At 50.4% G+C, this 15,764-nt stretch overlaps 1 protein-coding gene across 14 annotated transcripts in view; it reads left to right on the top strand.

Annotated features, from left to right (window-relative positions):
- Window positions 1–15,764, top strand: part of TACC2 (transforming acidic coiled-coil containing protein 2) — a 251,580-nt gene that overhangs the window by 151,678 nt on the left and 84,138 nt on the right. For 3 of the 14 annotated variants that reach the window (XM_012453451.3, XM_012453449.3, XM_012453450.3), the window contains exon 1: window positions 11,691–12,059. The exons of the other annotated variants lie outside the window; for them this stretch is intronic. In XM_012453451.3, coding sequence (XP_012308874.1) covers window positions 11,992–12,059 — 68 coding nt within the window. In that variant the 5' untranslated portion in view covers window positions 11,691–11,991. Of the gene's footprint in view, window positions 1–11,690; window positions 12,060–15,764 lie in introns of those variants that run through there. 14 annotated transcript variants of the gene reach the window in all.

Below are 15,764 nucleotides of genomic sequence, written 5' to 3'. Positions count from 1 at the left end.
ATCATTGCCTGGCTATGCAGAAAGAATTACAGGGTCCTGCCTGCTTTCTTGGGTTTAGATAATGGGGCTAAAAGCCAGTGAACAAAAGCGGAATGATTTCTTAAAGAGGGATGGAAGATCAAGCAACAACAACAAAAAGAAAGAAGCAAACGAAAGTGAAAGAATATAGTGTATGCGTATGAGGGATATAGCTCAGCGTTCGACAAGTCTTCCTGGTTGGAGGACCTGCAGCCTGACCGGAGCAGCTTTGCTCAAACCACAAGGAGAAGCTTAACATTGTGGCCAGTGCACGTGTGCTAACCCCATATGTGTCCCTGATTGGCACTGAGCTTCCCTTGGTGGGCTGCAGTGATACTCTGTTCCATCCCATTCCATACGTGCGTGTTGACACGGCTGACTTGATGGCATGATTCCCTGGTGCATTGTCCCTGCTTCATTTCCAAGAGGAGGCAGGTTGTCCTGAGGTTGGCATGTGGCGCCTGCAGTGCCTCTGCCAGCACAGCGTGAGACATCTGTCCAGACTGACGTAGCTGGGGAAGAGGGCAGGGCCATCCTGCATCCTCACTCTCTGTGACCAGAACGATGACTGTTGCAACGCTGTTTGGCAGGACTCAGGGTGGGACCTGGGACCTTGTGGAGAAAAGGATGGAGAGCAACGTAATAGGCTCTGGCTGGGATTGGGTTTCAGGTTCTCCCTGGAGCATCACCGAGTGGCTGTAGTTTTCTTACTTCGTTATTGTGGTAACACCTGGCCTTTACTGAATACTTTGTACGTACCAGGCACTGAGAGCAATGCTTTCGATCTATCTTTCTTTCTTTATCTTTTTTTTTTTTTTGAGATGGAGTCTTACTTGCCCAGGCTGTTGCCCAGGCTGGAGTGCAGTGGTGTGATCTCGGCTCACTGCAGGCTGTGCCTCCCAGGTTCAAGCGATTCTCCTGCCTCAGCCTACGAGTAGATGGGATTACAGGCATAGGTCACCACGACTGGCTAAGTTTTGTATTTTTAGTAAAGACAGGGTTTCATCATGTTGGCCTGGCTGGTCTTAAACTCCTGATATCAGGTGATCCTCCCGTCTCAGCCTCCCAAAGTGCTGGGGTTACAGGCATGAGCCATAGCGCCTGGCCTGATATATATTTCATCTTGTTTAATGTGCATTCCAGTCCCATCAGGCAGATATTTTTATTGTGCCCATTTTATAGTTGGGAAAACTGAAGCCCAGCAAAGTTGGAACACTGGCTGCGGTCCCAAGCTCTGAGGCCAAGGCTGTGACGGGAACCATTTGGGTTGGGTCATCCCTGTGGACTCCTCCAGGAAGCCTGCCAGCCTCTCACTCCTCTGCCTGATTGAAGAGCTCTGGGCTTGGGGTCCCAGTGATGCTGTGAGAGTTAGTGAAGCAGGGACACCAAGTCTCCTCCCCAGGCCAAAGTGATTTCTTATTTTTCCACAAAGCAGCCACAGCAGCAGCTGCAGCTAAACATGCCTTGAGCACTTGCTATAAGCCTGCACTGCAGTGCCTGAGGCTTTTTCATATATTATCTCATTTGAACCTTGCAACCTTCATGTTTGGAAGAGGGACTGTTATTATTTTCATTGCATAGATGAGAAAACAGAAGCACAGAGGATCTAATAGCTTCTCAGGGTCAGTTTTAGGATGCCAGTGAGTGAAAAATACCCGTTGTTACCCATTCATCTTTTTGACTTAGGTGTCTGAGGAAGTGAGTTTAATTGCAAACCTTACTGCTGAGCACCCAGCCTGTCTTCCCACCCCTCCCCCAATCACGAAAACAAACAAGATCTGCTACTAGGGAGATTGTTGAGGTCAGGGAGACTGGAGAGCTGGCTCTGGGCTCTGCATGTGGTACCTGGGGTCTCTTTGCGGCCCTGGAAGGGCTCATCCCAGGGAGGACCTCCTTGGGTTGCCTTCAGCCCTGGCCTCAGCTGGAAACAGTTTGGGTTTCTGCCTTTCTCCTCTGTGTCTGCAAGTACAGCTGTGTCTACCCATTTCTCCATTCATATGTCCAAGGGCCTGATGCCCGGCCAGGCTCCCTCCTTCTTGGAGCCAACCTCGCTGCTGCTAGGACTGGAGCATGGTGTGTGCATAAACTGAGTTTAAGATCACAGGCACAGGTAGGTTCTGAGGCAGGTAGTCACTGCACAGGGGAAATGCTTATGCAAAGTAGCAACCCTTCATGTCTTCCTAGTTTAAAGAGATGAGGAAAAATATGTAAATATGCCATGCATTTATTTTTTGCCAAATGATGCCTAAAACCTCTGCAAGCTTTTAAAAAACCTTGTCATGCCTGTGTCCAGCTCTCTCTCACAATTCCATAAACTCAGCAAAGATGAAGCAGGAATTTGGTTAGTCTATTGTCAGGGGAAGATTTTCTTCCCATGTACACATCAATTGCTAAAGATTTGAGAATTTAGGAAAAATAATCTCTTAGCCTCTGACAGGATTATATATTAATTGCAGCTGGCCACAGTTAGGCAGGGTGTAGAGGGAATTATACCGACAGGGCCTCTCGGATGATAATGGAAAGAGGGAAATATTTTTAGGGCTTGGTAACACGCATGCAGGCGCACACACACATGCCAGCGCGCACACACACCCACTCATGCTGACACGCTCATTCACTTACTCTGCCCACGGACTTTATGCTATCAATAGATGCTCATGGATGCTATTTCTGGCCCGGCGTTCTGGATTCCTGTTCCTTCACGGAGCCTTGAGTCAGCAGTTCTGAGCCTCAGCGCCTGGTTTTTGCTGCCTGGCTCACAAGTAGGGCAGCCCTGTGCCAGGTTCTGTCTCGACTGCTGCTGACAGGCGTGGGAAGAAATTCACCCCAGGTGCTGCAGATTCACCCCAGGGCAGTCACAGGTAGCTGCTCTCTCTGCTCAAAATGAGGGAAGGACTGAGAGGTGTGGAGGTTCTGAATTTGCTGTCTGTACTTTGATCTCGGAGGCATCCCCACCACGGGGCCACTGAGGGGAGCCCCTCCCACCGCAGAGGCACAGACCCGCCCTTCTCAACCTGCTTCTCCAGTCTCTGACCTCAGAAACCAGCCTTGTTGTTGATTTTGGCATCTGGGAGACCCCATCTCTGTTTACACCCAAATGTTTTCCTTAAAAGGTCTTTTATTCCTAGTACAAAGTAGCCTCTAAAACCAGTGACTTTAAACTCTAGAGGAACTCAGTGGATTAACACATCAACATTCAAACCAAATGCAATATTAAACCTCTTTAAACAAGAACCCAAACATTTTTTGTGGTGCTAACTGAATTTTCTGTTCCTCCTGGAAATAGTTTCCTTAGAAGAAAGATGGAGAACACTGGTTATGTGTTTGATCCTAGACAGATGCAGCCACCTGGCTTAGGTGAGCGCATTGGCTCTTTTACCAGGTTTAGGATGGAAGGGGCTTGCTTTTTAAGTATGAGCCTGAACTTTGGAGGTTGAGAGTTTATTTGGCCATGTGTCTGCTGTGGGCCACCCTCTTGATTTTTGCCTATGACCTTAAACCCAGTCTGTAAAGGTAGTTACAGGAAGGACATCTGGGTTATCCAAAGGAAATTGTTACCTGAGAAAGGCCACTTAAAATGAGTCCACTTAATAAATCAAAGTTTTGGCCGGGTGCAGTGGCATACACCTGTAATCCCAGCACTTTGGGAGGCCGTGGCGGGTGGATCATGAGGTCAAGAGATGGAGACCATCCTGGCCAACATGGTGAAACCCCGTCTCTACTAAAAATACAAAAATTAGCTGGGCGTGGTGGTGGGTGCCTGTGGTCCCAGTTACTCAGGAGACTGAGGTAGGAGAATCATTTGAACCTGAGAGGGGGAGGTGCACCACTGCACTCTGGCCTGGCACAGAGTGAGACTCAGTCTCAAAAGAATCATAATAATTAATAAATAAATCGAAATTTTACCGTTAATAGTGAGAAGAACGTTGAAGATTTCACCCTGAAAAGAAATGAAAAATTATGAAAATGATTTTATTTTATATTTAGCAAAACGTAGACTTTAATGGTAACCATACGTTAAATGCTTAGAGTGAACACAGGATTTGGGCATATTTTTGCCAGGTTTTCAAAGCTGCATATTCTTCACTTCACACCAGACTTCTGCAGCTTACACAACAGGGTCACTTTTTCATAAACAGTTCTGAGGGCTTCTCCTGGTTCTTTGATCTTCACGGTCTCTCTTTGAAGCCACCTTCTGTCCTCATGCTGGCAGACTTTCTTCAGTTGCCCACAGGTCTGACTGTGCCAGCTGACTTACAGCTTTGGGGTGGGTTTTGAGTAATTCTCTGCTATCACTTTGACTCCATGACATCCTCCTTCTCCTTCCAGGTTTGCAGTTTTGCTTTCTGGTTGTTGGCATTGTATATTTGCCCCTTCAATCAGCAAGAGACTGCCAGAGACTAGACTTGTGAAGATATGACGGGGCATGGTGGCTCACATCTGTAGTCCCAGTACTTTGGGAGGACAAGGTGGGTGGATCACTTGAGCTCAGGAGTTCGAGACCAGCTTTGGCAACATAGTGAGACCACATCTCTACAAAAACTACAAAAAATTAGCCTGGCATGGTGGCACATGCCTGTGGTCCCAGCTACTCGGGAAACTAAGGCGGGAGGATCGCTTGAGCCCAGGAGGCTGAGGCTGCAGTGAGTTGAGATTGCACCATTGCACTCCAGCCTGGGTGACAGATTGAGACCCTGTCTCAAATAAAATAGACTTGTGAAGACAGGAGGAGCATGTGAGGGAAGATCAAGTCTATAAGTGGTTGCTTTGTTGATGACGTCCTAATGCTGCCCTTTGCATTCTCTTATGTAACCTTGTTACCATGGAAATTTGAGTGGTGGGGACCCTCAGTGCAGGATGGGGCAACTAGAAATGCATCCCTGGGAACTTTGTCATTTCTGGATTTTGTTGATTGTCAGGGGAACTGAGGAGCCCCTGCCGTGGGTGCTGACATAGCTCTATGGAATGGAATATTGTACTGCTGGGAGGACATTGCTGAAGGCATCGGCCACCATATACACACAGTCATCTGATAAAGGGCTTATGGGAGAATGCATGTTGAGAAAGTCACATCAGAAGCTGCTTACCCATGGGATGGTCTTTTTTTTTACTTGTTGGATTTTTTGAATCAGGTAACTGATCATAGCTGTTGCCCTTTTTGCTTTAGCTGTTGGGAAACTTGGAGCCAGACTCGCAGCCCACCCCAGCAAGGGCTTAGGTCAGGACTTCCAGGCTCACCTCACTCCCTCTGGCTTTTACCCACCTTTTCTTCCTGTATTTTCTTTGTTCTCTTGAATTGTGAGCTTAAATCCTTTTGACATTAGGCAGGGTATATTCTCTCAGAAGCTACCTCAAGATTGTCTCCTACCATTTCCATCTCAAAACAGCTGAAATATCAAGCCAGCAATGGCGCGTTTAAAATAAAGAGAAAGAGCTGAATTAATTTGGTAAAGAAAGATTTTGAGGATCTTATTCTGTCTTTTTGAATATGGCATTTGTGTTACTGATTCTTTTTTCATATGTGATGAGAATTCTTAACGCTAACAACTCTCGTATAGCCCTGATATTTTTGGGGGGGATTGGCCTCCCTTCCTTCTTCCCTCCTTTCTTCCTGCCTTCCTATAGGAATCAAAGATTACAAATATGTTCCCAATTCTTTTTTTTAGACGGAGTTTCGCTCTTGTTACCCAGGCTGGAGTGCAATGGCGCGATCTCGGCTCACCACAACCTCCGCCTCCTGGGTTCAGGCAATTCTCCTGCCTCCGCCTCCTAAGTAGCTGGGATTACAGGCACGCGCCACCATGCCCAGCTAATTTTTTGTATTTTTAGTAGAGACGGGGTTTCACCATGTTGACCAGGATGGTCTCGATCTCTTGACCTCGTGATCCACCCGCCTCGACCTCCCAAAGTGCTGGGATTACAGGCGTGAGCCACCGCGCCTGGCCTCCCAATTCTTAATTTAAACATGAAAGTGAATCTTGACTGGGTGTGAGATTACAGGTGGCTCACACTTATAATCTCAGCACTTTGGGAGGCCAAGGCGGGTGGATCACTTGAGGCCAGGAGTTCAAGACCAGCCTGGGCAACGTGGCGAAACCTATCTCTACTAAAAATACAAAAATTAACCGGGTGTGGTGGCATGCACCTGTGGTCCTAGCTACTTAGGAGGCTGAGACACGAGAATCGCTTGAACCCGGGAGGCAGAGATGGCAGTGAGCTGGGATCACACCACTGCACTCTAGCCTGGGCGATGGAGCAAGACTCTGTCTTAAACCCCCAAAAAACAAAAGTGAGTCTCATCTCTCTTTACTGACTTCTTTTCTAGCACATTTTGAGTTACCTCCCTGGGTCTAATGGTAAAATTCCCAGCCCCTCCGCTTCTGTCATAACTGAATCGATAGGGTTTTTTCTCCCTGAAGAGTCACCTGTAGAGCTGTACTTGCTTGTGAGCAACTTTGAACGGTCTCAGGTATAAATATGGTGAAGGTGGTAAGAAAGAGATGCAGTAAATAGATCAGCCCTTTGCAAGGAGAGAACAAGAGAACCTTCTGGAAAAGATGGGGCTTCACCGGAGCTTGTGCTTAAGCCCAAGAAACCACTTAGACACCCAAAGGTGAGCACATGAGATTTCATGCTGGCACATAAGAGGTTAACAGAATATCTGTACCGCTGGAAATAAACAAACGCAACCATCTCTGCCTTTTCTCTATTCATCATAAGACAGAGGGCTTTTGCCAGGACCTTCTCCTTGTCCTCTGAGGTCTCGTGCAGCATGACAGGGCTCTGGCTGTGCCTGGAGCACCCTACATGGCTGGAGAGCAGAGACGCCAGACGCAGATATACCCGAGACTCCAACACAGCAAAACAGCATCAAGGCATACACCTGCAGGCAGCCGAGGGAGTGGGAAGAGAGAAGTCTGGGGCTGGCATGGAGCAGACCCCTCTGGGGACATGGGGGAGCTGGGATGTGACTTTCTGGAGGAATTGAGAGAGATGGAGAAGTTGAGGAGGGGGCAGCTTCTCAGCAGTGATGCCACAGTGAGGACCTTGCCATGCTCCAATGCCAGATCAAAGCCAGGAGGTCCAGTTGGGACTTTCTTGCAAAGGCAGTGAACAACTTTTGAAATGAGACTGAGTGATGTGGAAGTCTGTCCCCAAAGCCCAGGAAAGAGCATCCATGGGGGGGACTGTGACACCTGAGTGGCAAAAGCCCAGCACTGAGCCCAGGCGCTGTCCCTGCTCACAGGTCCCATGCTTACATGGATGTGTGGGTGCTGCATTCTGGGCACACAGCTTCCCAGCTCTTCGAGTTTTCAGCAAGGCAGTGAGGATGCCTAGCTCAGTGCAGAGCTCGGGCGTTCAGGCACTGCTGGGTGCAGAGTTGTGTGACATGGGGGTGGACGTGCGGGCCCTCAGATGGAGGAACAAGGTAACTCTCAGAGAGAGCCCAGCGCTGGTCTCAAACTCAGCTCCCTGAAGAAAAGTCCCTGGGCTTTTGTCCCATGGTGTCATGGGCGGTGGTGAAGAGCGGGGCTTGGAGGAGCCCGTTCTCCATCTGTGTTTACATTCCTGGCTCCTCCAGATGGGTTTTTTCTGTGATCTGACCTACTTTCCCGAGTGTGTGTGCTCGGGCTAATTAGCAGCTCGGGGTCCATTGGTAGTGTTTGGAGAGTCTCGCTGCTATGGCAACTGGAGACTCCCTGAGGCCAGAGGCAAAGGTGCAGCCACTCACGTTTGTTTTTCTTGGGGTGTCAGAGGTGCTTCAAACTACTTGCAGTTTCTGACCATGGCTCAGTCCCTTGAACCCCTGTGGGAGTGAGGAGGCCACACTACACAGTTACCTTTTGGCTGCGGGGATTTACCGGGTTTGCTCATCTTTCTGGTAGGTGTCATTAAGTAATGTGAGAATAAGCTGGTTCTCCATTTATAGGCCAGGTATGTAATAGGTGGATTAATACATGCTGCATCGCTTTTTAGAAATGATGGATGCATTCCTTGATTTCCCCAGGTTTCTAGGGTGTCTTTGGGGACGTCTGTAGGAAGGTTTGCAGTGGAGCCTGTCTAAGCGGGCTTAGCCTGTCTTCTGGTGCTTAGAATATGTGGACTGTGGTCTAAAGGGCCCCAGGGGCTGTTTGAGTTCAGGGTCTCATTAGGCCCATGCTTAGGAGTGGTGGGGTTCCCTAGGAGGCTTAAATAGGGAACATCGATTTCTTCTAGTTCTGGAGCCTGGAAATCTGAGATCAGGGTGCCAGCATGGGTGGGTTCTTGATGAAGGCTTTCTTTCTGGCTTGCAAATGGCCACCCTCTTGCCTCACACAGCAGAGAAGGAGGGTAGGGGGGAATCTCATGTCCCTTTCTCTTTTTATATGGGTATCATCGTGAGGGGAGCCTTATGTTGTAATCTAATTTAAATTACCTCCCAAAAGCCCCACCTCCAACTACCATCCCACTAGGGATTAGGGCTTCAACACATAAATTTGGGAGGGAGGCACAAGCATTCAGTCCATAGCACAGCCCTTTTCCTCGCTGTTCATCCTCCCTCCTCATTTTCTTCAGCTTTACATGTTCTATAGGCTGAGTTACTAGATCACCAGCTTTGTTTTAAATTGTTTGTAGAGTCAGCATCAAAAGGTCTTCCATGAGGGTCTGAGACTCTTCCATAAATACTTTACACGAACTAATCATACACGGGTTTTAGTTGCATCGACTGTAATGGTGCCCACATTTGATTTCTCTCCTGTTTTGCTTTGTTTTGTTTTGTTTAGACAGGCTCTCACTCTGTCACCCAGGCTGCAGTGCAGTGGCATGATCATGGCTCACTGCAGCCTCCACCTGCTGGGCTCAAGCACATCGGCCTCCTGAGTAGGTGGGACCACAGTTGTGCACCACCACACCAGTTAATTTTGTTTATTTTTTTGTATAGACAAGGTCTCATTATGTTGCCCAGGCTGGCCTTGAACTCCTGGGTTCAAGCAGTCCTCCCACCTCAGCCTCCCAAAGTGCTGGGATTACAGGCATGAGCCACGGTGCCCAGCCTCTCTCCTCGTTCTTGATTGTGTTTTTGACACCAGTGAGATGGTGTTGTCCCACTAAGTAATATGCCCTGTCACTATGTCATAACTTTTCAGTTGTTGGGATTCTAAGTAAAAGCACTTCACTTAAATGCTGCATTAATTTCCTTTATGGTACTATACTTAGGGGAGATTTTTTTCTTTTAAAGAATCCTGGTCCTAGGCATTCATAGATGGCACTTAATTTAGTCTCTCCAATGCCCTTGCAAAATAGATGCTTTTCCTCTTTTGCCAGCTGAGGAAGTAAGGTTCGGTATGGTTAAACAGTTGGCTCAGGCCACACAGCTAATGAGGGAGAAGTCAGGATTTGAACTCTTGTCTCATTTCAAAGCCCTATTTTGTTATTGCAGCAGAACCTCTACCTACTAAGGGTAAGGACACTCAGATGGCCTTGTGCTTTTGCATATCATCTGAAAAACGTTGTTGTTTCTTTGTTTTTTGAGACAGAGTCTCGCTCTGTCACCCAGGCTGGAGTGCAGTGGCGTGATCTCGGCTCACTGCAATCTCTGCCTTCCGGGTTCAAGCGATTCTCCTGCCTGAGCCTCCCGAGTAGCTGAGACTACAGGCGCATGCCACCACGCTTGGCTAATTTTTTGTATTTTTAGTAGAGATGGGAATTCACCGTGTTAGGATGGTCTTGATCTCCTGACCTTGTGATCTGCCTGCCTTGGCCTCCCAAAGTGCTGGGATTACAGGTGTGAGCCACTGCACCCGGCTGGCAGATGATTTCTGATTGTGGTTCCTCATTTTTCCCCCATGTATTTTCTGAGTACCAGGCTTGGCTGAAGGCCAATCCCTAGGTGCCCAGGGAAAGGGCCACTTTTCTCAAAACAGTAGGAGCCCAGGTTAGAGCTTCCGGATGTTTCAGCTCCATGTGGTAAGCTTCTTTGGGCCCTCACCTGCATATGGAGCCCAAGAGGTCTGTTTTCTGACAGAGAAACAAACCCCCAGGGTGCTGAGAATGGCAACACGATGAACAGGTTGCAGGATCCATGCCACCAAGTGACACCCAGTGCTGACAGTGAGTGACGGCTTCCTCGGGAGGTGCTTTCCAGAGCGCGCCTCGTCACGCCACCCCTGACAGCCACCTTCCCTGCAAGATTGACATAATCATTAGCTATTTTCATATAAATGCAAAAGTAAACCTTCTCAATGTTTCCTAGAAATTTCATGTTGTTACATCCCAGAAAGCGATGTTGATCGCCTGGCATTCTGTTTGACACTGATACTGAATAGCAGCAGTGGAAAGTCAGTCCCGGTGAAGCTCTGGAACGACCTGACCTCAAGTGGCAGTCTGAAAAGAGCCTGTCCAAACGTCCATGGCCTTGTCGTTAGAAAACAGTGCACTGGAGGCAATTTTAAAACACTTTGAACAATTTCGTTGTTACTTTCTTTTGCATTTAGCCACAGTTTAGATACTTTTTAGGCTCACCATCCTATGGGTGAAGAAAAGCTGGGAAAACGTGGAAGAGTCTTCCACTTACCCATCAGAGGTTCATTTGAATTCGGTTATGAATCTCAGCTGGGAGCGCAGGAAGCGGGTGCGTTGGATGTAGAGCAAGAGGGGACAGTGGGGTTCCCAAGTATGCCCCAAATCTCCTGCACCTATACAGAGGTGAACTCTTTCTCCAGCAGCCGTCAGTGAGGAGGCTCAGGAGATCGAGCCTTGAAGGTCTCGCAGCAAGCCACGGGCCAGGGACGGGGATTTGCTGCTGATGGGGATGGGCGTTGGGAGCTTGGTGATGGGGTGTCACGGACGTTCTTACAGTCCCAGCACGTGTTTAGAATCCCAGAGCTGAGCTGATGCATGTAACAGAGAACTGCCTTTGCCCTGTGCACGCACCCAGCGTTAGGGGTCTGCATTGGGCGGCTCAGCTTGCTGGGCGTTTGCTTGTTTAGGGTGAGCCTCTTGCACAAGGCTTGGCTTTGTGGAGCTCACCTGGTGGCCAGAGATGGTGTTGCAGCCCCAGCCCGCTCGCCGGCCCAGTACCTTTTGCTCCCGAGCTTGACCCAGCTCCTGCAGACTGTGCGGTGCAAAGGCCCTTGGAGGCCAGGCCCGGGCTGGCTGTGAGGGGAGAGCCAGGTCCCTCAGCTTTCCCTGCTACAGGCCTCAGCTGCCTGCAGAGCCCGAGGCCTGAAGGAGGCAGAAGCCGCCGTGGAGAAGGGCGCATGCCTCTCCCAGCGTCGCTCCCGCGGCCCGCTGCAGCCTGTTTACCTGCTCTGCAGTCGCCTCCTGGTCCTGGGCCGGGAGAGACCATTTCCTCCTCCTGGCAGGGACGAGCCAGCAGGGCTGAGGCCCCCCACTCTCGGTGGTCAGCCCGCCCGGCCACCACGCCCCTCCTTTCTGGGGCCCCAGCTCCCGGCCTGCGGCTCATTTGCATTTCAAAGCCACACAATGCGGGCGGTCCCGGGGAGGCGGGAGGGGCTGGGGCAGAGGGAGGGTCTTCGCCTCCCCACCCCCAGCCCCGTTTCCGGAGCCCGCGGTGGAGCTTTGTGAAGATGCTGGCGTTGGGGCTGCTCGGCGATGATGACATCATCGTGTCACACACAGGAACCGGCTGCCAGGGGGTTTAAGAGACGAGCCTTTCGGACCACACGGGCGCTCACGCTCACACCCGCACGCCCCGGGCAGAGCCGCGCACGCCGGCCACACTCGGGCGCGCGCGGGTCACACTCGCGCGCACACATCCGCGGCGCTTGCCCCCCGGGCCCCTGCTCGGGCCGCAAGTCGCAGCTCCCCCGCGCCGCCGCCACCGCCGCTGCCACGGATGCCCGCAGCCGCTCCCGTCTGCAGTGCAGCAACCCCGGCCGCCGGCCGGCCCGCCCCGGCTCCCGGCTGCAGGAATCGCGCCAGGACGCTGGCCCCGCTCGCGGCTAGCTTGCACGCCAGGGCACAGCGAGGATGGGAGGGTCGCAGTCCCTGCAGCCAGCCCCAGCCAGCGACCTGAACCTGGAGGCTTCCGAGGCAATGTAAGTGCTCCGCCCGGGCTGCCCCAGGCCTCCTGGGGAGAAGGAGAGGATGCCCGGGCTTTGTTAGTGTCGCCTTTCCTGATGCCTGTGCATCCTGGAGCCCAGGCTGGCCTGGGGTTCTCCGCAGCCTTTCAAGGCTTTACCTGGTGGCTGCTCTGGGAGGAGCATCTGGCAGCCCCAAGTGACTGCTGTGGGCAGAAACGATTCCCTGGAATTCGGTTTTGGGAGTTCAGCCGCGGGTGCATGGTTGGGGGCTTCTCGTGCCGTCGGCATCTTTCCTCTGCACCCCCCGCACAGTGGTATTTCCTGCAAGGGAACAGCCAGGCATCAGCGACTGCCTCCTCCTAGGAAGAACCCATGAGCGTGGCAGCTCCGTGCCCGGGGAGACAGCCCAGTTTCCGGGCAGGCAGGCGCGCGTGGCAGATGGCGTGGTGCGCTCTGGTGGACGTTCCGTCCGGTTAGCCTAAGCATCATCCACATACTCACTCTCTGGTGAACACTCGAGGACAAGGCCGCTTGCTATTATTAGTAAAGACGGCAAAACCATCTTGTCATTGGTGGAGGCAGTGCTTGACTGTGCATCGATCCAGGAATCCGATCTTTTCTCTCAACCACAGAGCTAATGTGCCCAGAAGTGGCCTTTATCATGGCTGACTGTTTATTAGAATACACGTGTCTGTTATGGTCGTCCCCATTACCTACCCAGGCATGTTTGGACGATGGGGCTTAGTGAATGGGTCTGCCTGACGGGCCGCATTTCAGCAACTCAGGCTTGTATCCGAAGTGGACCTCCCAGCCTCACCTGCCCCCACCCCCTTTTCCAGGGAGAAGACTGTGTTTCAGAGAAAAGTATTCTCTGGAGACTTGGGGGTGGGGGTAGTAAAGTGGTGGGTTCTTAAGAGTCATTCATGTGTAGATTAAAAGATGGTAGGGATTGGTCTGTGTGTTGTAGGAGGGATGGGGCCCCATGGGGGGCTTCCTCATGGGTCCCCACCCCGGGCTTCAGTGAGGAGCTGGCTTGGCTTGGTGATGCAATGCTAGGCTAAGCCTTGTGGTTTTCTGCGCTCCAGCTCTTAGCAGGGAATCATTCTTCAGAGCAGGTGTGCACCCATCATTTGTCTTCATCCCCATAGCTTCAGAAGGCATCGTCTTACAATGGAGGTGCATCGTGTTTGAGAGTTTTCTTTTTAAATGTCATGATCCTTGTGCGGCACCTGCCTTGTTTCTCTTGCTCACGTAGTATTGCTAGGTGCATGGAAATGCACCTCGAGTCTAGGCAGAAAAGAACAATTTTAACCTATTTTTTGCAAGTCTCTGTACTGGAGTTGAGTTAATCAGTGACAGGCACTGGCTAGCTTTCACAGCTCAGACCTATCTAGTAAAGTGCTTAGGAAACAGAAGGGATAATGTGACTGTACGTTTGGGAAAATGTGCTCCTCAGTCATTGGAAATTCAGCTCACCAGTCCCCAATGTCCCCGCCCTCTTTCTCAGCTGAGTTAATAAATGATCACTATTCTGTCAGGTGAGGGCTCAGTTTAGCGAGCTTCTATTAGGGAGCTATGCCTTTTTAGATAAGGTCCCTTAAGGTTCTGCCCATTGGGATAGTGGTGTTTAAATAAAATTTCAGGCTGAATGGCCACATGGTGATGGAAGTTGCTTATCAAATATTTTCACGGTTGAGTTGGTCCATATGCACCCGCCTGAGGCTTCTCTCCCTAGAACTGCTGCATCTGAAATGTCTCTAAATATAGATCTTTAAGATAGTATATTCACTCATTCACAAAATCCCACCCCCCAGCCCCTAACATTTTTGTTCTAAAAAAATAGAGCGAAAGTGTTTGGGGCCAGTGCCATTGCTAGCATCTGTCCTCTTCAAAACCCGTCTCTGCTCTCTGAATAACTGGGGCTTATTTTTCTACTACAGATGTGCTCTTTTCCAGTCTAGAGGTTTTAAAAATATACATATTCGGAGAGCGCCTCTTTTCTGCCCAGGCACAGGTCTTTCTCAGTAGCATGTATTTCCGTGAAGCTAAAAATGCATGCACATGAATAATACACGAAACAGCAACAGGGTGCGGGGTCCATGGCAGGAAGGAGCTGGCATTGTAAGATGATGCCGTCAGGGCTGCAGGGACAGAGACAAACAGGGTGTGCACCTGGCGAGGGGGACAGCCCCTGACAACCTGAATCTAGAGTGAATGTTTCTCTTTTTCTCTGCTGGTTCCCTGTGAAAGACTGGCATCAGGAAGGCCAGGGCATAAGCATGAAATCAAAAGAGGATTTGGATGTGACTGAAGGATTCTTTTTTAAATTCTTTAGCTTTAAGATTTATTTCTGGCCAGGCGAGGTGGCTCACGCCTGTAATCCAGCACTTAGGGAGGCCAAGGCAGGTGGATCACTTGAGGTCAGGAGTTCAAGACCAGTCTGACCAACATGGAGAAACCCCGTCTCTACTAAAAATACAAAATTAGCCAACATGGTGGCACATGCCTATAATCCCAGCTACTGGGGGACTGAGGCAGGAGAATAGCTTGAACCTGGGAGGCAGAGGTTTCGATGAGCCTAGATCGTGCCATTGCACTCCAGCCTGGGCAAAAAGCAAAACTCCGTCTCAAAAAAAAAAAAAAAAGATATCTTTCCTTCCAATTGCAGGTTTGGGGTGCCTTTGGGCAGGTTTTGTAGCTCCAGCTGACAGCAGGAGAGCATTGTGGTAGGGAGGGAGCGAGTCTTGTATCTCCCCCTTTTGAGAACTGAAGCATCAAAATTGGAGCAGCAGAAGTCCTGTGGGACTGGGGATTGAAGCCTGAAGATGAAGGTGCAAGTGGTGACCAGGCCCTTGATATCCCCAGGGTGGGCCACACACTACAGTAGCAGCTTCCCAAAGGGGCTTGTTGGAAACACAGAGCCTCAGACCGCACCCCAGACCAGCTGAATCAGAATCTCCACTTCAACCAGGGACTTGTAAAGATGCCCAGGTGATTTGTAGGCATCTCAAAACTTGAGAAGCCATGAGCTCCATGAGCTAGTTCAGTCTTCCCGCCATCCTGTCCATGAGAAACAGCTGGCCACTTATCTTACTGCTCCTTTCCTATCTGGCAAAGAAGTTCCTGTAGCAACAGTGGCCATTTGTTTCTAAACAGAATATGGGAGGCAAGGGGAGGGAGAATTCTCCCACAGAAAGCACTTACTTCTCATTATGGATGGCAGGAGACACAGGAAAGGGACAGGAGGTACTTGAGTAAATGTGGTCTGCAGCTATTGATCAGACCTGCTGTTCATCCGTTGCTTCCGTGGCAGCCCCATGTGGTGCGGCTTCTGCTAAGTGAGGCAGCATTAAGTACTTTGTCCTTTGTGTAGTTGGAGACCCCTGTTGCAGGGGTTCCCTCAGCTTCCACCGAATCCCCACACCCTAGCCACTGAAAACCACCCAGGGGGCCATTATCATCAGAGAGCGAAAGTGGTGGTTCTGGTGGCAAAGTCAGCCTGCCCTGACTGTTGCCCTACTCTCAAAGTGAGCACGTGCCTTGGCTCTGAAAACAAATCACAAATACGGAAACCCATACCTCTGTAGACCCGTGGATCCAAGTAGAGAGGCCAGGGTGGGTGGGAGAGAAGTGATGAAGGAGGAAGCGACAGGCTCTGTGATTGATGAGATGGGGGAGGGAAGAGAAGAGACAGTGGCAAGTACAAAGTGGAAGTTTCAT

The sequence above is a fragment of the Aotus nancymaae genome, unplaced genomic scaffold (genome assembly GCF_030222135.1).
Source record: "Aotus nancymaae isolate 86718 unplaced genomic scaffold, 86718_ANA_hifiasm-v0.15.2.pri h1tg000010l, whole genome shotgun sequence".
NCBI lineage: Eukaryota > Metazoa > Chordata > Mammalia > Primates > Aotidae > Aotus > Aotus nancymaae.
This window is presented reverse-complemented; position numbering and strand designations above follow the sequence as displayed.